This window comes from Sturnira hondurensis, unplaced genomic scaffold, assembly GCF_014824575.4.
Source record: "Sturnira hondurensis isolate 20B ecotype Veracruz unplaced genomic scaffold, ASM1482457v3 Scaffold0000880, whole genome shotgun sequence".
Taxonomy (NCBI): domain Eukaryota; kingdom Metazoa; phylum Chordata; class Mammalia; order Chiroptera; family Phyllostomidae; genus Sturnira; species Sturnira hondurensis.
This window is the reverse complement of record NW_028073511.1, coordinates 7271442-7299379: the sequence shown is the minus strand read 5'-3', so window position 1 is coordinate 7299379 and position 27938 is coordinate 7271442. Positions and strand designations below refer to the sequence as shown.

The 27938-nt window shown below is 39.5% G+C and overlaps 1 protein-coding gene across 6 annotated transcripts; it reads right to left on the bottom strand.

Annotated features, from left to right (window-relative positions):
* Nucleotides 1-5676: 5676 nt before the first annotated feature.
* SLC25A27 (solute carrier family 25 member 27) lies at nt 5677-27928 on the bottom strand. Of its 6 annotated transcripts, none has more exons than XM_037054294.1 (9): nt 27583-27927; nt 24661-24852; nt 22826-22910; nt 19752-19874; nt 17050-17162; nt 16627-16711; nt 13060-13152; nt 12289-12391; nt 5677-7352 (listed from the first exon to the last, which is right to left on the bottom strand). In XM_037054294.1, exons 1-9 carry the CDS (start codon nt 27686-27688, stop codon nt 7281-7283), a joined length of 972 nt encoding a protein of 323 aa, XP_036910189.1. In that variant the 5' UTR covers nt 27689-27927; the 3' UTR covers nt 5677-7280. The 6 variants fall into 6 exon arrangements, 5 of the variants coding, with proteins under 5 accessions (XP_036910189.1, XP_036910205.1, XP_036910199.1 ...); XM_037054310.1 differs by having other exon boundaries at nt 5677-7201; XM_037054304.1 differs by having other exon boundaries at nt 5677-7103.
* Nucleotides 27929-27938: the final 10 nt, after the last annotated feature.

Below are 27938 nucleotides of genomic sequence, written 5' to 3'. Positions count from 1 at the left end.
CTTTACTTTCCCTCAGCAATATTCTCAGTGTGAACGAGGCTTGTGTGTACTTTGTTAGATTAATTCCTAAGCTTTTGAAGTTTTTTATGTTATTATAAAATTTTTTTAAAAAAATTAGTTTCCATTTTTTCACTGTTACCAAAAGATACATATATATATAGTATATTGTATACCACAGTGTGTGTATGTATATACATAGTATTGACCTTCTATTTTGTGACTTTGCGAAGATTCATTCATTCCAGTAGCTTTTTTGTTGATTCCTTGGGAACGTCTACATAGTTAGATCAGTTATGAATAAAAGCAGTTTTGCACCTTCCTTTCCAATACATACACCTTCTATTTCTCTTTCATGCCTCATTGTAATGGCTGAGACCTGTGGTATACTTTGAACAGAAATGGTGAAAATGGGTGGGCTTGTCCTGTTCCTGATCTAGAGAGAAAGCCCTCAGTCTTCCCCAGTGGGGTGATAGCTGTGGGCTGTATGTAGATCTCTTACCAGGCTGAGGAAATTCACCTTTTGGCCTAGTTTGTTGAGAACTTTAATCAAGAAAGGATATTAGATTTTATCATGTATTTTTTCAAATTCTATTGAGATGTCATCTTCTCTTTGGGTGTGTGTGTGTGAATTAGATGAATTATGTTCATTGATTCCTAAAGTTGAACTAACCTTGTATTCCTAGGATAAACCCCACTTATGTATTATAAGATATGATGTCGTATCCTTTTTATAATGCTGAATCCAATTTGTTAACATATTTTCACATCCATACTCATGCACTTTTAATTTTTTATATTTAAAAACTGTAGTAAAATATACATGAAACTCACCATTTTAACCATTTCTAAATATACGGCTCAGTGCTATAAGCACATTCACACTGTTGTGCAGTCCCCACCACTGAACATCTACGGAACTTTTTCATCATCCCAAACTGAAACCATGTCCCCGTTAAACACTAACTTTTCATTCTCTTCCACGAAAGCCCCTGGTAACCACTATTTTATTTATTTTTTGATTACTCTGGGTATCTTGCATATAAGCAGAATCGTACAATATGTACCCATTTGTGTCAGGCTTATTTCACTCAGCACGATGTTTTCCAGATTTATCCATGATGTAGCATATCTCAGAATTTCCTTCCTTTTTAAGGCTGAATAACCCCATTGTATGCATACACCACATTTTGCTTATCCATTCATCTCTCAGGGGACAGTTGGCTTGTTGCCATCTTTTGGTTACGTAAAAAATGCTGCTATGAACATTAATGCACAAATATCTGTTCATGTCCCTTTCAGTTCTTTTGGGTATATACCTAGAAGTGGAATTGCTGGATTATAATGATAATTCTGCTTAATTTTTTTAGGAACTTCCCATACTGCACCATTTTACAGTCTCACCAGCAAAGCACAAGGTTTCCAATTTTTCCACCTCATCACTAACACTTGTTATTTTCCATGTTTTATTTTATAATAGCCATCCTAACGAGGGTGCAGTGGTGCTTATGGGCTTTCACATCTATGTTCACAAGAGACATTGATCTGTAGTTTTCTTTTATATAAACGCATGTAAGCCTTTTGGACAACAAGTAAAGAAAGCAAATGAGAAGTTGAGGGTGCCCTGAGGTTTCTTGGCTGCAATACCAGCTATGTAATGCAACAGAGAATCCTGGAGGGAGAGCAGATTTTAATGGGCAGGGAGGAAGGAGATGCACAAATATATATATATACATGATTAAATATTAGGAAATTTGAGCTCTCAAGGATGGGGCCCTTCTGGTGTAGATATATAATGGTCAATTGAGAAAACACTACTGAAGCTTGAGAAATAAGCAAGGATTAGAAAAACAGGTATGGTAACATCTACCATTTACACAGTGTCTTTCTCTACTTTGGTAATTACCAGCCTAAGTGTAGTAGCTGAACTCACAAAAACATGTGGCTCTTTTCAGAGGGTAAAATTGAGAAGAGGGCCAAGAATAGAAAACTGAGAACTCAAATTGAAGGACTCAGCAATAAAGAAATAGCCAATGGAGACTAAAAAGTAGGAATGGAAAATATAAGTGATAGCAGGGAGGAGTGCTACGGAAATCAAAGCAGAACATGGTATCAAAAAAGAAGGGACTGATTCTACGATGTTTAAAGTAATTCCCATTTTATTTTCTTCTTCTATCTTCAGCCAGTGAGCATGTCCATCATTGTAATTAACAGTTATCCCTCCTTTGTAGTCAGAGCCAAACATAGATTAACAGGGAGAACTGGATTCGTTGCACAACTGGATTTATTATACATTAATAAGTGCACAGTGGTAAGGTATGGGCATCCTTTGCGCTAATACAAACATTTCAGATTTGACATCCTAAATTAAGCCAGTTTCTTAAAAAAAATTTTTAAGTCCTCACCTGAGGATATGTTCATTGATATTAGAGAGAGAGGAATGGAGACAGAAAAAGAGGGAGGGAAGGAAGTGGGTGGGGGAGAGAGAGAAACATCCGTCGGTTGCCTCCCACACATGCCCCAGCAGGGGATGGAGCATGCAGCCTGGGTACGTGCCCTGACCGGGAATCGAACCCTCCGTGTCCTGGTGTATGGAAAGGAGCTCCAAGCAACTGAGCCACCCAGTCATGGCAAGCCAGTTTCCTTTTTACTTGTGAAAAATAAAGATTAAGATGTAAAAGTCATCTCTAAATCTGTTACTATCATTTTAACTGAAAACTGCACCACAATAAAACCACATACTAGGACAAAACGAAGCCCTTAACAGCCAGTTAGGTGTCTTAAAACATGTATTTTAAAAGTCAGAATAATGCACTATATTTACTCACATATATTCCTGTTTGTTATTAGATATTTTCAGCAAACAGGCCTCTTTAAGCATCTTCATCTGCTTTTATCAAACCTCCAAAGTGGATCCTGCTGCTGCTGACCATCACAGCAGCCTGCTGGGGGTAGAGTACGGGGAGAGAAAAGGAATCATAGTCCTCCCAATTCAGAAATAGTAAAGCACTTGAGTGGGTAAAATGTGCATTTGTGTGGCATCAGTAAAAGCCAAATAGTGATAAAGTTTCCATACACACTCTAAAACGAATAATATAGACATAACACATATTTAACTACTAATCAACTAACCATTCTGTATTATTTAAAACTTTCAAATTTTAGATTTTTGTGGAATAGCTATTAAACTGATCAATCCTTTAAAACAATAATAATTATGTATGTGTAAACACATGTGATATTGGGAAAATGCAGTTAAGCACTTAACATGGTCAACAATCTCAAGAAACTGTTACCGTCCCAATGTAATTATTCTAAAGGTGAGAAGAAAAATGATTCAATCAAGTGTGCATAAATGTTTTTCTCTCTCCACCCCCCCAAAAATGTCTGAATTCAACAAATACCTTCTCCCTGGCTTCTATTTGAATAGAAGAGAAAGATGTAGCAAGAGGACCTTGCTTGTACGCAGCTCATTCTGTATGGGGAAGCAGGCATACAGTCACACATCCGCAATGTGTGGGGTGCAATGAAATAGGGATGCAATGAGATAGGGGTGCAATGAAAGAGGGGTGCAATGAAAGAGGGGTGCAGTGAAAGCGAGGGAGGGTGGGTTGACGATGTCGAAGTCCTCAGAGGTCATTCTAGATGTTCTGGTTGGATTTAACCAGAGGAAGTGGAGAGGAATGGGAGGCGGTGATGGGAGGACAGTTAGGTGAAGAGCAGCGCATGACCACTGCACGAAAGGCAGCCAAGAGCACTGCCAGAGAAATCAGTGAGCGGTCCATTTCAAAGGCGGTCAAGTGCAGGCATGCAGTGAAATGCAAAGAGTAGAAAAATGAAGTCAGATTGAGAGGTTCTTGAATATAGTACTAAGGCTTTTAATTTTGATTATGTGTATGAAGGAGTAATTAAAGGTGATAGTATGAGGAGGCGTGCCCAAGTTGTCTGAAGGAAGATAACTGCTACTATGTGGATCTCTGGGTGAGGTGGGCTGGCCCTAGAAAGAGTCTGTATTATCATTTAAGGCCTGAATAACCCTTTCCCAATCTTGAAATGTGAGAAATGAATTAAATCCAGGAAAACCCTATCCCAATATTGTTAATCCTTTTCTTCACATGGCATAAGTATAATGGGCCCCTTCAAGTACAAGCAATTTAAGGGTCTAGAGTTCAGTCAGTTCATCTTATCAAAACATGGAAATCAACAGTCATTAGAGAAACCTATCATAGTTATAACACTTTGTCAGAATTAAAACCCCAAATTGGATAAAGGTCTTTAGAACCCACATTATCTGGCACTTAATAATATATACTTGCTTGGTCATCATTTTAAAGAGTCCCGGTTTAATCGGAGAGAAGAGAATCGAAGGTGCCCCATTTTTTTTAACCATTTTTTTTAACCACATGTACTAAAATCAAACATTCTTTTCCACGACAGTCCTCCGCTCTAGGAAATGAGCTACTGAAGGAAGCATCAAACAGTTTTTTCCCCAATGGAGGTAGTAAGGGAATCTATTTTCATTAACATACATAACTATTTTGATTGTTAATAAATGGTTGTGTTTAAAACTTTGAAAATGACAAAACTTCCATTTGTTCCCCTTTTCTTAGCAAAGTGGAAGAAATTTCAGACTAGTCTGATAGTCAGATTCTTAAAATAATGAAGATAAAATTAATTGATTCATGTAGCAACTGTAATCAACTTCTGTTGAGTACCTAACATCAAAAACCTGCTCCTAATGAGTACAGATTTGCATAAAAACGAGACAGAGTCCTACCCCTAGTCACTCACAATAAAGTAGGATTTGGAGCACTGGATAAAGACACATTATTCCTTACTAAAAGCAAATTTAGGAAATGGCATCTCTTTATTTAGCTATATTTGCTAATGCATTAATACTAGCAAAGAACAAATAACTATAATTAAAAATAAGAATTTATATATTTTTCAATGAGCAAAAATCATTTGGGAAGAGAAAAAATGTGGTGGTTAAGCAAAAGAAACTCAGCTGTTAAAGTGTTATTCACACTAAACTGAGGAAAAGTACCACACACACTAGTAGTAGAATAAGAAAAGGCGACTGAAATGGCTAAGTCGGTATGGACACAGAACTACTCAAACTGTTAGTCCTTCTTATTTACTGTTAATTATTTTGGAGAGGAGCAAGATGACTTCCAGTTAGTAAAAGTAAAAGCAAAGTTCCAAAACGCATTCATGAGTATGAGTTCATTGGAAAAGCGTGAATGTGGTGGGGTGTGTGTGTTGAATACACAGGGACTGGTCAGAGTGTGGAAGGTCCTCATATTCGGGGTACAGCATGGTGACTCCATTCTAAGATTTACGCTGAAGGAAATTCAAACTGATCTAACATGTGTGAGGCAAAAAAAGCCACAGAGAAAAATGTGCGTAACTGGCAGTTGTAATCAATGTGTATTTCTACCCTGGCTCTGTTACTAAGTCACTTATGAGCACGAACATCTCTATTTCTCTGGGCCTTCACTTCCTAACACGTAAAATGAAAGAGTTAAGCCAGATGATCCCAGGGAGTCATTTCAGGTTAAGAAATTCGTTATTCATGCTGAATCCAGTTACCAGGAAAAAGTCTCAGTACTTAAGCAATGTTTTCACCCCCAAGTCCCTCAAGAATAATGCTAAATGATTTTTATGCTCCAATTTGCATATAGTTCTTTTGATCCAGTTTTTACTTAATTTTAAACATTACAAAACATAAAAAACAAATAAACAAAAGCTCCCCAAGTGGCTCTAATGCAGAACACTTGGGACTTCACATATTATTTTAAATGTATTTAATACTCAGTTCATACAGAATGACAAATGCAGTGGGAAACTAGAGCACCTAAAGATTCCATGCAAACTGTACAGAAAAACAATAAGCAACTGCAAATTAGTACATCACATTAAAGTACATTTTGAAGTACATTCCCCTTCTAAATGGCAGTGATTGTGCATTAGTGCAGCCACAGAGCACTTGTGAAGTCTTCTGTTCAGTGGCATCCGTTCCACGGTAACAACGGTTTGGTCATCCTCAGAGTCTTCCGTGGGTCTGAGCTTTCTGAGTTTTCCTATTTTGACAGTTACAGCCTCGACCCACAACTAGACCCATGCACCCAGGAATGCCCACTGTCTGATGCTGCGGGAGCAGGTGGAATATGGTGAATCTGAAGAAGTCTCTCAATTTCCTAAAATTAGAAAATGGGTGTGATTCAGGGATTGGTGGGAGACATAACTATTTCACAGACAGTTTACACTTATCACTTTTTGGCAGGAATCTTGGTCAAACTGAGTAAGTTTTAGGCTAGAGACAGCTTCAGTAGGATTTTCGAGTTCTCTCTTTCCAGGGTCTTTAGTGTTAGGGAAGGAAGGGGAAAGGAGAAAGGATGCATGTTAGAACTGGCTGACTTAATCTCAGCCTTGCTTTTAAAATGCCACTGACAGGCTTTGATAACAAATTGCTTTATAAAAATAACTATCCACCCACACTTAAATACATTGGATTTTTAACATATTGAAGTTTCTTGAGAAACAAATCCAACTCGTAATGGGATGTGTAACAAACTAAATACTCTGTTTTCACCAAGACCCAGAGTCTGTTGCTGTTGGCAAGTCCTTAGCATGTGGGTGGGGTGCTGACCAGTTACCGCTAAAAATGGGGCGCGGGCAGAAGGCCGCTTCTCTCCTTCACATCCAAACGTCATACCAACTTGGGTTTTTTCATCTTCTGGCAAGAAATGGTACATTAACTTCCTTCAACACTAGGGAAATTCAACGTGTTTATTCATGAATTTTCATTCACCTCCCTTTATAGTATTTTCACTTGAACAGAAAAGTGAATTATCACACGTAAATTGGAAATACTGACATAACAGATTAAATATATTTCTTGTGCACATCCTTCCCCATTCCTATTGTCTACTTCAGGTCTGAAATTCCGTCTCCCTTCTGGCACTTCTCTAAGCAGGCTCCTCAGCACAGAATTACATCTCAGAGGTCAGAGCTCCCAAGGTAAGTGGTCAGGATTGCATTCTTCTTCAGAAAGTGCCCTGCTGGGTCTCATTGGGTGGCCAGTATGATCCAATCAGAATACTCTTGAACATGAAGAGGAGTCGAAGAGAACTTGGGTTTCCAGAGAAAAATAAAGTGCTGCCCCCTATAAATCACAGTCACTGAAGAGTAAGGTGTCTTCCTAAAGAGGTAGAAATAATAGGGGGGTGTGTTGCAGATGCCCACATTTCAATGATACTGAACACTGTATCTTTAAGGGCTTAAAATGGACTGACTCCACTCATTTCTCTGATTTTTTCATAAGTAAGCCAGAACACCAGTGACCAAGGGGTCTGAAAGATTAACCAAAGAAGTTAGTGCATATTTCCAAGAATTATAAATATTTTACATATATGCATACACATTTCTGAATGACAGTCATTTTGAATCCACCTAGGCTGAAAACAAGTATTTTGGTATTTCACGTTTGTAAAGCAGTTTGTAACTTACAAAGCATTTTCATGTGGTATATTTCTCACAGAACATTTTCAGGTCCTGTATTTTCTCTGAACAATCTACAACGGATATCCTTTTTTTTACAGATGAGGACACTCAAGCTTAGCAATCAGATGCATGATAGCACATTGTGGATCTAGGCCGCAGGCTTCTGGCCTGCATCCCAGAGTTCTGTTTACCGAACGTTGCTGCCTAAAGGGCTTGGGCCCAGCATGCCTCAGTCCCAGGCCGGGCCCCTCTACCCGCAGTTTGTAGGCAAAGCATGGCAATGAGGCACTTAACTTGACAGTGAAGATGAAAGAATATCTTCTGAGAGTCAGGTCACAAAACCTACCCCTAATGATCAGTATAAAGGTTCACATTAAATAGAGAAGAGCAGCCAGCTCAGAAAGATTTGACTAATGTGAATTAAGTTATAACAGTGTCAAAGGAAATTATCTATTAGGGGATGAGGGTTAACAATAGAAGATATAAATATTAAAGATATAGGGAAAGCACAGCGTAAACATTGGAAGTAACCATTGTAAAAAAGGGTATCTTGGATCCAATTCTTCTCTGATTTGGTTCATAAGTGATGGGAATGTTGATCAGAGAAAAACACTATCCAATTAGAGAAATAAGCTGAAGCAATTACAATATAAAGTGTATTTGGTTGGAGAGTTTGTAAAGCAATATATATATATATATATATATCAATGTGCTTGGAAATATTAAGCATGTTATATTGGTAGACTGAGAATTTATTTACTAAATAGTGGATTTATGAGGCCACATCTGGGCCAGTTAAATGCATGAAGACACAGACAAAATAAAGAATGTGAAGCTGTGATGCTATATTGTGACAATAACAATGAAGTGAACCAAGAACGTAACTGTAGTCAGATGAAGCAGCTGATGTTTCAGTTAAGAATGGACTATGTGATTATTCCTTATTGCTCTAGGAATTAGACTCCTTCCTCATGATAGAGACACAGCAACCAAACTATAAGCACATGAAATGTATATAAATCAGGGATTGGGCAAAGTAAGGTCACACTGCCTCTACCTAGTGGAAGGGGTTGGAACTGGCTTTGAATAAAGTTAAAGAGGGAGACCGCAGAGTCAAAAACATGGGTAGTGTGTAAATGGGACATACTGAGCCTCTGTGCAGGAGTGTATGTGGGTAGTGCATATTTACTAGATTTTCCCTCACGGGCACAAGGGTACCACTGAAAATAACCAAGTATGTATGAACCCATGTTTTCTTCTGTGGCCTACCTATTGCCATGATGCTTGAGAAAATAGCAGAGTCCTTCTCCAAGCCTATTACTGTGGAACCAGACATATAATGGCTCTTGGGTTGATATTCTTAAGTTTATAAATAGCTCTTCCTTGTTATTATTCTGTGTTCAGCAATCTTTGATGACAACATGGCTCCCCGTATAGCTTGAATTTAGGAGGAAGCACGCTGTCCAGAGGACTTCAGCATCTGAATCACTTGCCAAGTGTGTTTCTCAATGTGACTGAGGTGATACTGCAGTTTGCTCCTCAACCGCAATAAGTTCAGCTGAAGTGAATCTGTATTTGCAAGGCCAGTTTTCTTAGAAGTACTCATGGGTCAGGTTTCCAAGGTCAGGGTCATGCAATGCAGCAAATCATCAAGGTGACATCACCCTGGTGATTCCTGGTGGTTAGCCAGCTTTTCTGTGGTAACACTCTTCTACTACTACACACTTTCTCTTTTCTTTGGAAATTTCTATCACTAGCTGTGGGACCTTCAGACACTCAGCACACGGCCTTATATAAGAGCATGGGTTTAGAGTTGAACAGATCTGTAGTCAATTCCTAGCTCGGCCACATACTAGCTACATGAACTTGAGTGAGTTTCTTATACTTTGAGCCACAGTTGCCTCATCTGAAAAGTAAGGATAACACCACCTGTTTTACTAGATTCTCATAAGATTTTAAAAGTTAACACATACAAACAGCTTAGCTCAGAGGTTGTTGCATATTAAGTAATCATTTTTTGTGTGTTATCTATACGGTCTCAGTAGTTTGTCCTAGGATGTTCTCTTGCCCCTCACTCCCCGATTTTATTTTTCATCAGTGGTCTCACCCATCCTCATAGTCTCCCACACTAGAAACCTGAAGGTACCATTTCCTCTTTCCTGCCCTCAATTTCTACCTATAATCAGTTACTAAGTCCTGTGGAGTTAACCATAAATGTTCCTAGAATGTATATGCTTTCCTTTTTCTACAATCATCTGCTGGCTATACTGTCAAAACCACCTTTGTTGCCAAAGAAGTCTTGCCCCCAAACAAATCTTGGCACATTGTTCCCAAGTTTAAGGAGCTGCTCCCTAACTACACTGTGATACCTAAACTACAAAACTTGGCTGACAAGGTCCTTCTCAGCTGAGCCCTTAAGCTCCTCCCCAGACTTCCCTCCTGACACGCCCCGCAGAGGACCAGTCCCCCAGCCACTCTGAGTTTCCTGCAGTTCTCCAGCAACAGGTCCACATGTGGCTTGAGCCCACGTTCACACTGCTCCCTCGCCCTTTTCTTGAAAAATGCCTATTGATCCTTCAAAGCTAGACCACGTATCACCTCTGTGATGCCTTTTATGGCAGTTAAACAGTCAAAGCCATTTTTAATCCATCATTCACACTCCCCCTAGTGTTCTGTTCATACCACTGGTGAAGCACTAATATAACCTCCTTACCAAGACAGTGTCCTCTGGAGGGGCTCATGGCTTTGACACCCTGCCTGCACTGGTTCGCCACCCACCCTGGCCGAGTTCACTAGATTCTTTAGGTTTTTGTTTCCTCCTCTATAAGAGAGAGAGATGACAGCAACCTACTAACTAGACTGTTAGGAGAATTCCATGAGGTAAGCCATAAAAATGATTAGCACAGTATTGGCCACATACAAAGTGATTGGTAATACTAGCTTTACTATTTCTGTAATTTTTAATACTTACATGTCTATCTTCTCTATCACACTGTAAGTTCCTCTAGGGCAAAAAATAAACATTTTATTCCTTATTGTTACCAGCACTCATAATAGTGCCTGGTTCAGGCAGACCAAACCAAAATCTTCCTTTCCAGTAAGAAATATCCAGATTCAAGGTATAATTCTGACAGTCAAAATAGTGTTTTACAACATGCGTAGAGCTTTGGCAATTTATTTCCTGTAAACGGATACATATCTACTATCCCTTGGTGATCTCATTTATTCTCAAAGCTTCAGTGACCATCTATAGGTAGATGGTGGGCAATTCCAAATCTCCATCCCCACATTCTCTCTAAGACCTGGACCAACATGTGAAGTTAATCATTTAGATACCTTTTCTTAGATGTCTTACGAGCATCCAAAACTTAACCTATCTAAAACTAAGCTTGTTATTCTGCCACAATATCTTCTTCCCTGAAAAAGATTCCCATTTAAGGAGATTACATTATCTGTTACTCAGGGCACAAGTCTGGGAATGAGACCCAACTTCTCTTCGTCTTCTCCAATCATTTCTCCACCCATCCAGTCACAATTGTATCGCCTAGATATTTTTAGAATCTACCTCCTTTTGTCCCAGCTGTTAGAATCTAGTCCAAGCTTTCGCTATCTTTCATCTATCACTATCCCAGACTTTTCCGTAACCACATGGCAGCCAGAAGGATCTTTCTAAACATGCACATACCATCCGGGGGGTGTCCCTCACTCTTACGATCACGGGACCTTTCCTGGTCTGGTCCCAGCCTTTCTCTGGTCTCACCCTGTGCCACTCTCTTCCATGTCTCTGGGCCTTGGCTGCTGGTTTTCACTCATGTTCTCTGTCCGCTCCAACTGTTCCCCCTACCTAGGATGTTCCTTTCTGCCCTTTTTACTATGCTAAGTACTACTCATTCCTCAACTCTCAATTCGAAAGTCCATTCTCCAAGGAGGTTTTCTTCATCTTTCAGCCTAAGCTCTACTTACTTGGCACATATTACTGCAGCACCATGCACTTTTCCCTACTACTCACCACTTCTAGTTTCCTACTCAATAAAAAGCTCCAGCAAGGGGTCAGGGGCTGAGACTCTTCTGTTCGTCCCAAAGCGCAGCATGAGTGCAGGGCTTGGCATGAAGCAGGCACTCAGCCAGTAGTACATCGTGTGGAGAACTGCTCTGTGAATTTAAACCCACAACCCACCCATTCTCTCAAATATTTTCTAACTTACAACATATTGAAGTACTTTTTATTATATTTTTATGTTTTTTTTAAATAAGTCTATCTACTTCTACACACGGTTTACTTCAGTAAAAAATAACATCTAAACCAAATAAACTGACACAGTGTTTTCCTACTGAGCAGAGCTTTGTGGTGATAGGATGAATGGGCGATGCAACATTTGCCATCAAAGTGACAAATTTTTTTTGCAACGGTAGCATTTTCATAGAAGTGATCTCTAGTATTAAATCATTATACCTGTCCAAAACTATAGTATTTTGGCTAAATAGAGTACTAAAGGCTTTACATTGCAGAAGAATCTATCCTCTGGCTTTATACCAACAAAGTATCAACCTATTAGTTTCTGGATGTAACTGAATTATTTTACTTTACTGAAGAAGGTAACAGAACTCTGAGGAGAGGTTAAATAAAATAAAAAGAAATATAAAAAAGAACAAACTGTGTTTTGGAGGCAGGGCCATGCCAAAAACCAGAGGAGAAAAGGGGGGATATTTACAGATTAAAAGTAATTTAAGCACAAAGAAAAGAAACAAAAAAACAAAACAAAGGAAGGAGAGGCCTAACTTTACCATTCTCAGCCAAGATGGTAAAAAGCCTTTATAGAGACTCATGAATCCTTCTCCTTGAACGGCCTGAACCAAGCAGTCAGTAGAGGATTTATACAAAAGTCCCCTGAAAAGGAAACAAGACAATTTTATTACATTTTTTGTGTAAATACATGTATTATCAATCGGTTCTGTGACTTCAAGCAAAATGATGCATAACAAAACCACACATTTTACCACAGGCTAATGGATAGAAACAAGAGTGAAATTCCCATGACACCTGATCAGCACTGTAAGGAAACAGCATTGAATGGAATGACATTATTGAGGACTTGCTGTATGTAGATCACCTCTTTTAAGTTTAAAGATATTTTCGAGGTTGACTCCTCGGCTTCATCCCACCCTCGGTCTTACACTGAGAATTCACTCTACCTGATCTCTTCCAGAGAAAACACACTGTTTTACGTCAAATCAAATTCTCCATGGTACCTGCAAGTCATAAGCTTCTGAAGAAAGTACTCTGTAAATTCTCAGCAGAGTATGTTTTCAAAACCTCCTTGAAAACAATGAAGTCACAATAAATATCTTGTGTCTAAATAATGATGGTTAAATTAGCTTATTTCCCTAAATGCACAGTACTTTTTCATCAAAGAGCAAGTAGTTGCATAAAAACAATTTCCCAGTTAAACACATAAACATACAGATACATTTCTATCAAGAAAAAAGAAGGGACACATCTTTAAAGAACAATGTTATTACAGACATTCAGACACATGGATACTGAAGACTTTCTACCTTCCTTGCTTATCTCGTGGTTGATTCATTATTCGGCTTTTGATGACATCAGCTGGTGTTCCCAGAATAGAAGCTACCAGTCCAGAACATAAACTATAAATACAAATAAATGAAATTGAATGATAATATGTAGCAGTTTCTAAATTTTAAGGAAAGGGAATTTAATATTGAGAAAGAATAGAATACTAAGTAAATTACTTTAATATTGTTCATGATAATGCTCTTTTAGCTTAACATCAATGCTAAATTCCTTAACAAGGTAGAACAAAAGAGCATCGGTCAACTATACATTGAACACCTAGTGGAGGTGGGTACTCTTCTGGACAGCGAACAAGACAGATGAGATCCCGCCCTCTGGGCACTTAACACTCTACTTGAGGGGCAGCAGAGGAGAAATGAACAATTTCGGGTGCTGATAAATGCTATGAAACAAATACAATGGTAACTGGATGGCAGCCGAGAAGGAAGTGCCTGTGTGAAGACCCGGAGGAGGAGTGCTGCAGGTAGAAGGGACTGCACAGTAGAGGCCCCGAGTCAGGAACGGTCTTGGTGTGTCTGAGAGGCAGGGAGCAGCCTATGTGGCTGCAGCATCCTGAAGGACAGTCCAGCCAGATGAAAGACAAAAGACACAGGCAGAGCTCGGCCCATGAAGGCTACTGAAGGAGTCTGATTTTACCCTAGGTATTCTCTGCCCATTATGCTCTAACGATATAACCAAGTGTAGTTCTCTGTACTTACCACACTGTCTAATATTAATCTCCATGCCTTTAATTCTTTCATTTAGAATGCCCTGCACCCCACATAATTGGAAAACTCTGGTTTTTCCTTCAATCTATGCTGAGGCACAAGGTCTGATGAGTGGCCGCTTATCCCTGTCTCACCTTCTTGTAAAAGGCTTCTCGTCACTCAAAAGAGACACAAGAGATGTGGTCAGCCTACTGCATTGCACAATAAATTGAGAGGTGTAAATGAGTGACTGAAAAGTTAAGAAACCACTAGCAGCAATTCGTTACGTGGATAGACACGAGAGAGACAATACAGAAACATAATCAAGATTTCATAAACAGAAAACTCATTAACTTCGTCAGGCTGCCAAGAGAACAGCATGCGAGGAGAAGACGTGCGGTCAACCTGGTCACAGAAAACAGCTCCTCAACTCCCAGAAGTGGGCAGCTGAGTCCCTAGACAGACTGGAATCTTGGGAGCCCGAAGAAAAGCTTACGCTTGGCTAATGAAAAGCTAGAAGGAATAGTGACAAAGATAAGGATCAATGAAATCTTTTGAAGTCTCAAGGCTCTGCAGTAGGGAAGTTGAAGCTGTACTAGGAATCTTCATCCTTATCTTCATACTTATCATACGTTTGTCCTCTGCCCAGGACAAAGCCATAGTGATAATGGACAGAGTGCACGGGGCAGTGCTCTGTTTTCTTCGGGAGACAGTGGCGATCCACAAGACTGGTTCACACTGTTCCATCAGCACTGAGTCGGGATCAGCTGTTCTCCTCGCAACCAGCTGCATGACTACACTCACATATAATTGTCACACACTGGAGGCTGACTTTTTCACAGTTTTACCTCTTAGCAATCTCATGATTTTAGTAAAAGATAAAAGATTATCCTGACCTTTCTGTTCCATACAATTTCCTACTGTTACTTCAACTCCCTATGTTTCCTCTGCACCCCCTACCGACATGCCTTGTCACCTGCCTTCCCACCTCACTAAAATCCTGGCCACACGAGTCCACTGCTCCTGCCCTACCCCAGGACTTCATTGTACTTAGACCACTTTAAAAAGTTATGCTAAAATATACCTAACATACAATTTACCATTTTCACCACATTTAAGTGCATACACCAAATTCAGTGTTTACACTATTCTTCTTCTTCTTCATATTAAGCTCCTTTTCCCTCAGGTGCTGAGAGCATGTACAGTGCTCTCTGGCTGCAGAGCTGCCATGCCCTTCTAGCCTCTGTGAGCACTGGTTTTATCCTACGACACAACATACAGAACCTTCAGAGCACAGCGCACGTTTACCTACTTAGATGTGAGTTCACGGCAAGCAACCTCGGAGCTGCCTCACATACCACACAGACCCACGCCAACCCATTTCAAACCTGATCCAGTCGGTGGAACTCAAAAATGAACCAGATACCAATCATCCCATTTTCTCAAAACCTGAATTAGAGAAGAAAAGAGCTAAATTATTCAGATTCGGGCCGGAACATATACAGCTGGAAATCTTAAGTCTCTCCAATAAAAGACATCTGTGGGGAGTACTGTACGCTAAGCGGATTTACTCCTGCTGGGAAACCCATGAATCTTAGGTCAGAAGTGCGGAATTTCAGACCACCTGGGTAGAAAGGTAATGTAAAAGAAAGAGAGATAGCGTCACTCTAGAACTTCCACATAGACCTGAACAATCTGTTCCCAGGGCACAGCATAACACTGGTTCAGACCTGCATCTTGAAAGACAAGTCTCACAATCACTTGACCAGGTAGAAACTGGTGAAGAGGGAACGGCATGCACAAAGACAGTGGAGGAAATAAAGTCAGGGCGACTACAGATATAATACAAATGTTTACAAAGATGGATGTGAAAGTGTAAGGGCCCCTAAAATCCTCTGTTTTCTGTGAAAGAGGAGCAGACTATTGCCAGAGAAGGTACGGTGTACATAGATTGCGAATGCACACACCTGGGTGAGAGTTTGGAATGGGAAAGAACAGTGGACAAAGGTATATAAAAAGATTGCCCCAGCAACGCTAAAGATAACACTTATTTTTAAAGAAGAGGAATGAAGAAATACTACTCTCGGAATATTTAGTTAAGGTGAACCTGAATTATGAATCATATATATATATGTGTGTGTATATATATAAATATGAATGAATGAGTCATTTATACTTATGTGCATATATATATATATAATTGGTTTGAAACTGTTAATATGCTTTTGGGGCTGTCGCAATAGCAAAAAGTGTTCTAGAATTTGGAAACAAGATCAGAAGCTAAATAAAATCACTATAATGTTCAGGACACTAGACATCTATAAAATAACTCACTCTGCTGGGTATTTGAAATTATGTTGCAGAGATTAAGGCATGTACTACTCCTTCCTGGAATGCCCTTCTCCCTGTCTCTGTCAAGAGCCATAGCCCTGCAAGACACATACCTAATTCTATCTCCTTTGCCAGGCCCTTCCAAGGGGTTATTTTTTCTCCCTCCTCTGAACTCTGCGGTAATTAGTCACTTTCTTTTAGCATTTACTGTGCAGTGTTTTTATAGCTGTCTTGTTTTCTACCTTGGTAAACTTCCTAGGAAGGAGCTGGGCTTACCTTTTGTACTGAGTATAAGGGCCTACACAGTGCCTTTAACATAAAAGGTGCTCAGACATACCTGCTCAACTGATTTGGAAAGTCGATCATCAGAATCTGATCCCAGAAGAGCCCCATCAAGGTGCAAATATTTGGGGAGGTTTAATCTGAAACATTTGACGACTTTGTCTTGTCTTACCCATTTTATTTTTTTTAAAGAAAACAATAGAGTCTAAAACTAAAACATTCACTTACCTAGATAAACCGTGAGTCATGATGTTGTCCTCGAGGGGTGTATTCAATACCAAGTAGTGTTTCACTGTGTCATATGTGGTTAAATCTGGCAATAGAATGAAAAAGAAGGCTTAAGTATTTATTTATTCAAAATGAACATCTTCTGAATCTCAGAGACAAGTGTGGGGCAGAGGAAACATGAGAAATAATTTGGTCTTATATCTTTATTGTCATGATTTGCTTATTTTTCAAAATCCTTTTCACACATCACCATACAAAAAAGTGAAAATGCTCCAGGGAAATATTTAATTATGATATTATAACATAAAAGAAGACTGTTGCCCATATATATTATTAAAATAATAATGTTTTTCATTTTTCCTTGAAGTGAGTGGTTATACAATTAAGGCAATTAATTTCAAAATTCAATGACGTTTCCATTACCTCCCATATTCACCAGCGCTGCTCTTTGTATATTGGGTACCCAGCCTGCCCAAAGCCCACGTATTCCTCCTTCAGCTAAGATTTTTGCAAATGCATGATGCACACCACGAAATCTAAAGAAAAATAATTAAAAAAAGTAAAAACTGTATGCATTCCTTTATATAGAATGCAACTGGATAGGCACTGCCTGTAGTTGTTATGATTCAGAGTAAAATAACATCTGAATTATCTGCAGTTGTTAGAAATTAAAGCAATCCACATAAGTCTATTTTCTGGATAAATTTAATAACCCTTGAGTAAAAAAAGGTCAACATTTAATGAAACATTTTTAATGGAAATCTTTATAAACGGTGTCATCCTCTTCTCAGATTTTTGAACAGATGAAAATTCTTGATATTTGATATAATTAGTGCACATGATATTTACAGGAGGCAACAGTAGTTATCATTCCCCTGGGTTCATTTTACTACTTTGTGGGAGACTTGCAAATTTTGTAATTTCACCAAATAACTTAAAAAAATTGGTTCTCATATAATTTCAAAAAAGAAATTATATTTTTAGGCCAAAAAGTAGGAAGCACACCCTCATCATAAGAGGTTTTAAAACTGAGTGATTTCACTTTATCAAAATGTACTGTTTTATTCTTATTTTGCTTATTTTTCTATATACAGATTAAAACATGGTACTGAGCCATGAGCCAAAAAAAATCTCTGGTATAAAATACAAGTTTGGATTTTATATACTTATTAATACCTGGAGTCAAATGCTACCTTCACCACTTATTAGCTGTGTGGCTTTTCCTCAGCCTTATACTCTGTTCCACCAAAAAGATGTATGACCTGTTTACTAGGCATGAGTCACTGCTGTTATGTCCATGGGGCTTTATGCTCATGAATGGTTAATGTAGCTCAAATTTATTGTGCACTTATTAAGCATCAGATTTTTTTTACATACATCAAGTACACTTTATTTCTGAAAATTCTATGAAGTGTGCATTACCATTCACATTTCATAGACTGAGGAATTTACAACTGAGCAATCTGAGGCTCAGAAAGGTTAGGGAACTGACTAGGGTCACAGAATGAAAATGTGGTAAAGGCTGGATCTGAATCCCAGGTTGTCTGATCCCAAGGTTCATGTTCTTTACAACATTCAACGTTTTTTTAATTAAAAGTTCCAATGTTAAAGACAAGAGAGGGGTAAAAACCGAGGCAATCAGTTCAAAACGCAGATATTTCTGGATCCCATCAGTTAGTTTTCTCCATGTATCCAGTGAAGGCCACAGTACTTCTCCCTGCTACTGAGTGATTAGGCATTGTCACCAGATGACAAAATAGGCCCTGGGGCTCTGCAAACTACTTGGTTAAATCAAAGTGGTTCCCTTTCCTTCTCTGTGGTGCATTTCCCCTGAGTCAGCTAGGGAGCAGGGGAGGAAGAGCAGGGGTCAGTGGGGAACTCCCAAAGGAGGCACCAAGCCCCCCTTCAGCTCTGGCTCAGACACAGACCTGCAGTCTTCAGAGGATTAGACCCCTTCATACTCAGCTCAAGGCATCCTGCGCTTTTCCTCTTTCCTGAGAGGGGCTCCACATTTAGCTTGCACATTTTTTGCCAGTTTCCTGGAGGAAACTAGTAAGTAGTATGTTTATGAATTGTTGAACATGAAGCCCTTGGAAGAAAGGAAAACTTCGATAATATAGGGTAACGCAATAGGAGAATTTTATATCGCAAAGGCATAAATTTAAAACTTCCTTAAATTTGGTAAAAAGAAGAGGAGCAGGCCCTGACTGGAATGGTTCAGTGGGCTGAGCATCCTGCTGCAGACTGAAAGGTCCCCGATTCCATTCTGTGTCAGGACACACGCATAGGATGCAGGCCAGGTCCCCTGTTGGGGGCGCGTGAGAGGCAACTGATTGATGTTTCTCTCACTCTCTTTCTCCCTCCCGTCTCTCTCTCTAAAAATAAATAAAACCTTAGCCCTGGCTGGTGTAGCTCAGTGGATTGAGCGTGGACCTGTGAACCACACGATCGCAGTTTGATTCCCAGTCAGGGCACATGCCTGGGTTGTAGGCCAGTTCCCAGCAGGGGACTCACGAGAGGCAACCATACATTGATGTTTCTCTCCTTTCCTTTCTCTCTAAAGACAAATAAATAAATAAAAAATCTTTAAAAAAATAAATAAAACCTTAAAAAAAAGAGGAGGAGCAGAATTAGAAAGGGAAGCCATTTGCAAGGTAAACTTTGCTATTTCCCTTTGCTCAGAGAGGAAGGGAAGGAACCCAAGCTTTTGGCACCTTATCAGCCAGGCAGTCTGTCATGCAAACCTTTTGAGATGGCCCCTTGTCACACAAAGAAACTGAGAGGAAAAATGTTAAGTGACTTTCACAACACCAAGCTGTGATGGCAAAACTGGGATTCACACCAGGGCAAATTTTAATGATCAAACTCTTTATATCGACCTGCCTTGGCTGGGAAAAGCAATACATGTATAATTTGTCTGGTAGAGAAGACATACACCTTATCATGCAAAGAAAAGATCCATCTCAGCTCTTCTCTTAATGGATACAACCTACAAATTAAAAGTTGGAACTAATGTCTTTACTGAGAGTCGAATTACAAAAATGCGTATGTCTATTAGGTAAATGTTCAAAATATGACGGTGGCAAAGGGGAAAAGAAAGATTATCAGTGAACTGGAGAACTTACCGCAGTGGTTTTCCTTCCAGTTTCCTTTTCCCTTCCATCTGCATCTGAACCTTCACTAGATCGGTTGGGTTGGCTAAGAACTGGCCAACCACACCAGCCATCATCCCTCCAATCACTGATTTCCTAATTATAAAAGGAGATACATTTTTAAAGGCTACCATTAATTTCACAAATTTGTTGCGAACAATACCATGCTGGCACAGCCCCTGCATAAGATTTAAGACAAAGTGAGGAATAGATCCAAAAAAATCACAGAGGAAAGTACGCAGTTTGTCTGTTTACAGATAGAAAGATTGAAGTACCACCAGGAGCTGAAATTCAAATCTGGTTTCAGAGGCCTTACACGACCTGAAATTCATAGGAAGGGCAGTTGCTTCAGAGATACAAACATCTGACCTGATAATCTATCTGAAGTTTAATTCTGATCATAGGAGAACAAAAGCACCATAGGTGCAATTGGTATAACAACGGCTGCTAAGTTGCATTGTATAAACTTCTGTATTATTGGTTTCCCAAACTGAGAAGGGTTTGAAAGTTTTTCGCTCAGTGAAGAATCTCTCTGTGTCCCTAGACTCCTCCTTCCCCTTCCCGGCCCCCAGCCCCCAGCATCAGCAGCGATCAAGTCTTGAATGTTTCACTTCCACATGCTTTGAATCTGTCCTCTTTCCTCATTCCAGCTGCTTGAGTCTCGGTCCAGGCTCCAAACATCTTTTTCTAGTTACTGCAATCGTACTTGGGGGAATAAGGCTATTTTCTTTCCTTTTACTCTGATATTTAAAGAGGTCAAATGAGCACACAGTAACAGTGGGTCTTAGTCCCGGTTCCCCTCCTGAGGCAGTGGCAGTGACTCGTTTCTTAGGCCTTTCTAGAAACAATAATTATACACTCTCTGACTGTTCATTATGGCAGGCACTGTTTTAAACATTTAAAAAATATCTAATGAACTCTATGACATTAGTACTACTGTTACTGACTCTTTACAGATGAAGAAACCGAGGTACAAAGCAGTGAAAGGGCAGCTCCAATTGCACAACCAGTGAGTGAGTGGCACAGCCAAGACATGAGTCCACAGAGGGCAGAGCCCAGTCTCAGGCACTAAGTTATAGTTTGTGCCCACACAAACACGTATGTATACCTATTTCTTGTTAAAGGCACACATGTAGAATGCCAGGCTGTAGACTGTTCTGCACGTTCCCTTTTTTCCTGATAGTGTATCTGAAAGATTATCCCTATCAGTCCATAAGACAGCTGCCTCACAGAATTCCATTTTATGGGTATTCTAAAATTCATATAAGCAGCATAAGTTTTCACAAAGAAATTTGCACATGTACCTGACATTTGATAGATCTTGCCACTGCTTTCTATAGAACTTGTATCCACTTACATTCCCACAGACAGCCTATAAGAGTGCCATTGCTCCTCACAATGATGAGCAGAGTAGATCATTGTTCTTTTCCTTTACAAGTCTCATCGCCATTACCTCTCTATAATTGTTACGTAATTCTACTTGTTTGGGCATCTGTCTCTTATTACCATGAGATCAGTGATGGCAGGGGTCTACCTTTTTCACTGCTACAACCTCAGAATCAAGTTCAAGATTGGCATACCATAATCATTCAGTAAATATCTATTGACTGAATTAATCATCAAAGGACATCATACCAATGAGAGTTGGCTTCATGGGAGAGCATTTCCTCTGAGCCTCTTACCTATCTTTCCCCTTCTGGAGGGAATTAGAAAATCACTACCTCCAGGAAAGCAATTCATATTGCTTAGTACATTATAATTTTTCAAAAACAAGGCCAAGAGATTTTGCCTAAAAGGTGAAATTCTGAGTATTCTCCTTTTCTTGTAGTTGTGACTTGAATTTATTTTTTCTCCCAGAAAAGATATTATGAACATCTTTCTATGTCATGTAAAACCTACCCTACCCTTCCAAAGCTGTGTTATGTTTCCCTATATAACTATATCACATTTCATCTACTTCCAAATTATTAGTTATCCCAACTTTAAAAAATTACTTTTAACAACACTGCTACATTTCATATCTGTGTGTGAATTTATGCACAGGTCCAAGGATTCTGTAGTGATTATGATCATAAAGAAAGAGTTGCTGCCCTGGCTGGTGTAGCTCAGTGGACTGAGCGCGGGCCTGTGAACCACATGATCGTGGTTCGATTCCCAGTCAGGGCACATGCCTAGGTTGCAGGCCAGTTTCCAGTAGGGGACTCACGAGAGGCAACCATACATTGATGTTTCTCTCCTTCTCTACTTCCCTTCCCCCTCTAAAGATAAATAAAATCTTAAAAAAATAAATAAATACAGAGTTAAAAAAAAAAGAGTTGCTGAGTCAAAGGATTACACACCTAAAGATTTTAATAGGTAATCAATCTATGCTGTAAAAAGTGACTTACACTCTCATTAGCAGTTCAATGGCTAAAAGACAGTTTTAATTAATTTCTCTGATTACCTGTAAGGTGAACATTTTTATCTCTTCTGTGAATTGCCTGTTGGTGTCCTTTCTCTATTTTTACTTGTATTCTTTATATATCTTATTGACTTGTAGTTTTATGTATACTACTTATAATAACCACTATTTCTATGTTTCTGTTATAAATATTTTAAGTGATAGGAACTTTAATCATCACCTCTTCTAATCCTATGAAAACTAAAGCACGCTGATAGGTATTACTTCCACAGCTGGGAAAACTGAAGATATAAAAGGTGGAGAAGTCAGCCCAGGTTACATATTGGCAGAGGAGGAATCTGAGTCCATCCCTGTCTTATCCTAAAGCCCAAGATTTCTCAGTAGAAATGGAATATGGAAGGTGCTCTATAACAAATTTTAAACATTAAAATATTAAATAATATATATACGCTTTTTTACATATAAATATTTGTATATAACGTGCAGTGAATGCTCAATTATTTGGATTTATATTGTAAATATTTATTATTTTAAGCTTGTAACTTGAGGCAATTTTGGTACAAATGCATGATTTTAATTAAATTCAATGGATAAAACATTAAAGCCTTAGGAGCAACAGTATACTATTTTCAAAACAAAAATTTACCAAAGGGGATAATGCTTATCTTCACTTTTGCCAAACACAACTTCACGGAGATGTTCATATGTGACCATTCGACCTCCAGAGTACACTGTGTAAAAGAGACCATAAAAAAAGGTGAATTCAGCTACATGTCGAATAAGCAGACAATCCGACCTGGCCTAGTTGCTCTCTCTACCCGCGTCTTTCTCTCATGTAGCCTGTGCTCTGACACACGGACTTCTTGATGTTCCTGTACATACGGATGCCTCGTTCTGCCTCAGGCCTCCTCACACGCTGTCTATCTTTCTTGAATGGGTTCTCCCTTCTCTGTTTTGCTAACTTCTCCTACTCTTCAAAACTCTACTCAGAGAACTGCTTTTCCAGAGAGTGCTCTCTGACCTTTTCTCCAGTGTGTGCTAGGCTGTCTTCACACCTGTTATGCTTCCCCTCAGTCCCCACAGAACTCCATAGGGACACAACTAACATGGCATTTGTCATATTGACTAGAGAGTAACTTGGTTTTCTTGCTTCTCTTTTCATAAGATCATGCACGAGGTTTTCAAGGTAGGTGTTCATTACTCTATATGCCCTGGTACAGAGCTTGGTACACAGCAGGCATTTTCATTCATAAACACATATGACTTCATTGGATAATTTATCATAGCACAGGGATTTTTCAATCAAATGTCAAATATATGAAATTAAGCTGCAATGTAAAACCATATATGGTGGTCAACAAACACAAATAAAAAGAAATGAAATTCAAGACAATAATGGAAAACAAAGGAGAAAGTATTAAAAAAAGGATGGAAAATAAAAATCATTAAAATCAGTACATGATGAATAAGAATTAAATTAAAAAAAATTCATCCTCAAAAAAAAATCAGTACATGATAGCCACATAGAGAATTTTTCTTGATTTTTCAGGAAGTTTGATGACATATTTTGAGATGTTAAAAAATATACAAAGTACCAAAACAACAGCAGTCTTTTTGTACAGTGCTGGATTGTTCTTCATGAATAAACTCTAATTTACTCATCTGAAGAACCAAAGCTTTAAAAATAATAAGATGGTCGTTACTACTGGGCAGTTCTCTGATAAAAGGTCCCTTCAGAGGTGAGGAAACATGAATGTAGAGAAAAATGCTACACCTGTTCTACTGCCTTCTGAAGCCAAGTTTATGTTCTCCGGTCCACAAGCTGAAAACCCAACAACTCCTATCTTTGTACCACTTGCGAAGCAAAGCAGAAAAGTGTTCTCATTGGCTGTAGTATACTTATGACTATATTCCTTTAAGAGTGACTGAAGGCTCACACAGCTGGTTAGGTAGCCTGGAGAACTGAGGAAAAAGCACCTGCTTTCCACGTACTCTCCTACCCGAGTTGGACTAGATGGCCATGCTTGCTTGCTCTCTTTCAGAATAGCCTCGTTTCTAACATATGGGACAGAGACTGGTGAGGTTTGACATTGTGGTCAAATATATTTTAATTTTCGAGGAACATAACAACTTTTAACTTTGTGTTTAAAGTTTCTGAAGTGGAGAAAAATGTCAACTATGAATATTTTCTTTCTTAAACTTAAAAAAATAATTAGGAAAATTTTGAAACTTACAGAGTAGAAAAAACAATATATAATTACTCCATCAATATCTAATTACTTCCTAAAATTTTGCCATGTTTGCTTCATTTTTTTTGCTTAATTATTTTAAAGTTTATTACAGACATTATGACAGTTTATCCCTAAAAAATTCTATATGCATTTCTAATGATTGGTAGTTAATTTTTTTCTTCTTAAGAGACAAAGCAGAGTGCACAAACACAGAAATCATAAACTTACCAGCCAGAATCAAGATAAATACCTACGTGTCTGTAAATGGCGGGTGTTACTCCTTGCCAAAGCTTGAGAAAGCCTTCCTCTTGGACAATCCCCAGGGCTGTGCGCACCATGCCCCTATAGGGAGTAGCTTCTCCTGCACTGTCTCCCAGCCGGGCAAGGGCAGCTTCTCCTTGCATTTGGAGTCGAGTTTTTGTGAGATCGAGGGGAAAGGTAGCTAACAAAAACAAAGCAAAACAAAACAAGGGGGAAACCCAGAATACTCAGGGACTCAAAGAAATTCTAAAATCACAGGACTCATAGCTTAGTTGCCGCAAGGGTAGTGGTTCTCAAATTTTAGAATACATCGGAGCCAGCTAGGGAAATTATTAAAAATTACAGAATTCTGAGCGATATACCTATGAATTCTCAGTAGGTTGATAGGAGGTTAGAAATCAGTTAATTATTCTACACACCCAAATTTACAAATCACTATACCAAAGCACCTCCAAACCACAAGGCGGCAAATGTGACAAGTCTTGTTTTTTTTTTTAATTCAGAAATTTCAAAAGAACTCATGGACATGGACAACAGTGGTGACTGTGAGGTGGGGAGAGGGTTGGTTGGGTGGAGGTAGAAGAGGATATTGGGAGGATAAATACTAATGAAAGGAATACCCTAAAGAAATGAACTATTAGAAAAAGAAATGTGAGCCTATAATTTATTTTTCTCCTTCATTTGTGCTTTCCAATGAGAATAATTTCAGGTATCCATATTTTGTGATGTCCTCTTGATTGCAATTATGCTTAAAATCTACGGTGACTTTTGCAATACTGTAGTACTTATACTAGGTTCTTAAATGTCAGATGAAGCTGAATTCTCTAATTGCATGGGTGATGTTCACATGCAGTGAAATCACTAACCTGTTGCTTGAGATACAGAAGATGCAATATGGAGTTTATAATGTCATCTTTCACATACAAAGGTGGCATACTCATGTCCTTCTATTAAAGCACATACTGGGTTGTTTTCCTAGCACTGATAAGGTTTATGCATGACCTCCTTACAAGTATCAATTGTGCTTGAAAAAAATTTTTCTAATGATTACATTTTGCATTAGAGATAAACCTCTTACCTTGAAATGGAATAAAGCTAACTAGTCCACGTTAGGAAGATCATGCTCATAACTTTATATTACACAATGTCCCAAATAACTGAGATGACCAGATTCAGAGAAGTTCATAAACATTATTCACATTACGTAAATCTATCAATGACAACCACCTGATACGGAACCATAGCTATGCCTTTTCCAAGGGCAAATGGAGTGGAAGACAATATTAAGTCTTACCACTGGTCTTTAGAAAAGTTTGTATCTTGCTGATAGTCTCCCTAAAACAGAAGTAGTTTACATATAGAGAATTCAAGCAGTGCTTCATTGAAATATGAAACTTGAAAAGTCTTGAGACACAGAAGCCTCTATATGAGCATAATCATGCCTCTCAAAGTAACTTTTTCTTGCTGGTTACTTAAGTAATGCTTCAGCTTCTGATCCGAAATTGTTCTGCACTCAAAACCATCTCATGTTTTGATTTTCCTTACCTCCCACCTTGGCCCACTCACAATTCTCCATGAATTTTTAACAAGAAATGTTCCTTTACAAAAACCATTGGTAACATAAGTTTAAAAAACACTGGAAATACATATAATCATGTAGAAATCTGCTTTTTAATTCTTTAAAAAAGTGGATCATTTGTATTTCAGTAAAAAAAGTGCATAAAAATAACTCTCCATCAGTTTTGGGAGGACACAGAGAAAAAGCAGAGAGTCCGAAGGGCAGGAGTGGAGGAGCACAAAGGGCAAAGTACGGAATCATGTGCTGGCTCTGCCAGAAGAGCAAAATAAACTCGTTTTTGAACAGGACAAACATTTACAAATGATAACACATCAGGGCTGTTGCTTTTTGTTTGTTTGTTTTTAATGGGAGAGAAAATGAAAGGGTAATCTTAAAATGCACAGAGAAGGCTTCATGTAGACGAGACTCACAAAATCCTTGGAAGAAACACCACCTGCTCATTTGAGGGCGTCCTCACTCTGCTCTAGGCGGCCTCTTAGGTTTTCTCTCAGATGTACCTGAGCTTCTTCAGATGTACCTGTTCCTCTTTATGCTATTATGATACTTAATACCTTCACTATAGTGAGCACAATGCAATGGTCTCTGCATGTCTCCCCACCACCCTGAAAGGTCAGAGCCCAGTCTTTTTAACCATATCTCCACAGTCCCTAGGACTGCAGTAGTTATTGTAATGTCAAGATTCTTGGATGCCCTGCCTTTGCATTTATATATTATTGGTTTCTCAGAAACCTGCAAGGTAAACACAGTCAAGCTCCAAGTGATAAAACTGGCAAATGCTGAATTTGTGCTCAAAAGTGAAAACTGCTCAAAAGTGTAATAGGTTAATAACTGAAGTTCCACAAGTTGCGTCCACAATTTGGACCCAAAAGACAATGATGTAGTGAGGGCGTGTGAGAATATAAATCACAGCGATTGTTTCAATAAGGGTGAAAAGTGGATTGTGTTTTTCAAAAGGTCATCCTCATTAAAAGGAACACGATTTCTACAGAAGAACGTCAGCTCGTGAAGCTTCTAGAAGTGCAGGTTTGGGCACAATCGCACACCTCTGAGGGAGAGAAAATTGGAAGGCAAAGACCTTAGTGACCTCCAATCCCTCCTCCACACAAAACTGGCCTTGCCCCGACCCTGTCACATCTGCCGGACACGTGTTAAAGGACATCGGCGCTGCCTCGCGGACTGCACACACCGAGAACCAAACGACTTGCCACGTACCTCCCTCCCGCAACCCTCGCCAACCCCAGCCCCAGCCCCTACCCGACCCCAACCCAACCCAACCCTAGCAAGAAGCCTCAACCGCTCGCTGCAGAGGCCCAGGCGTGGGCAGCCGGGTACCTAGCTCAGCCACCGTAGCCGCGCAGCCAGACAGTAGGAACTTGCTCGCTCGGGGCCATCTCTGGGTGAGTGGCAAAAGCCGCTCCTCGTCCTCTGGGGCCGACATTCAGCAGCAGCAGTACAGGACGACAATGCACCCCTTCTGGCCGGCGCCCCGCGCAGTGGCTGACCGGCCACCCTACCAGAACGGCCTCTCCTCAACCTACGAATGGAGCGGCGGAGACCATCTCCCTCGCCCTGCTCCGTCCGTCGGGCTCTGCGAACCCGCAGCCTTCCTAGCAGCCCCAGGTTTCAGCGGACTAGCGTACTTCACAGCCGAAAACAACACGGAGCCCACACGGCTTCTGGGAAATGCA

Bases quoted from the DNA above. Each gene is read 5' to 3' on its own strand.
- SLC25A27 (XM_037054283.1), bottom strand. From the start codon at position 27,688: ATGTCGGCCCCAGAGGACGAGGAGCGGCTTTTGCCACTCACCCAGAGA. The intron at 24,853-27,582 runs GTACCCGGCTGC...TGTTTTTGTTAG, and splicing joins GGCTACGGTGGCTGAGCTAG to CTACCTTTCCCCTCGATCTC. The intron at 19,875-22,825 runs GTAAATTTTTGT...TTTTATAATTAG, and splicing joins GATAAGCATTATCCCCTTTG to GAAATCAGTGATTGGAGGGA.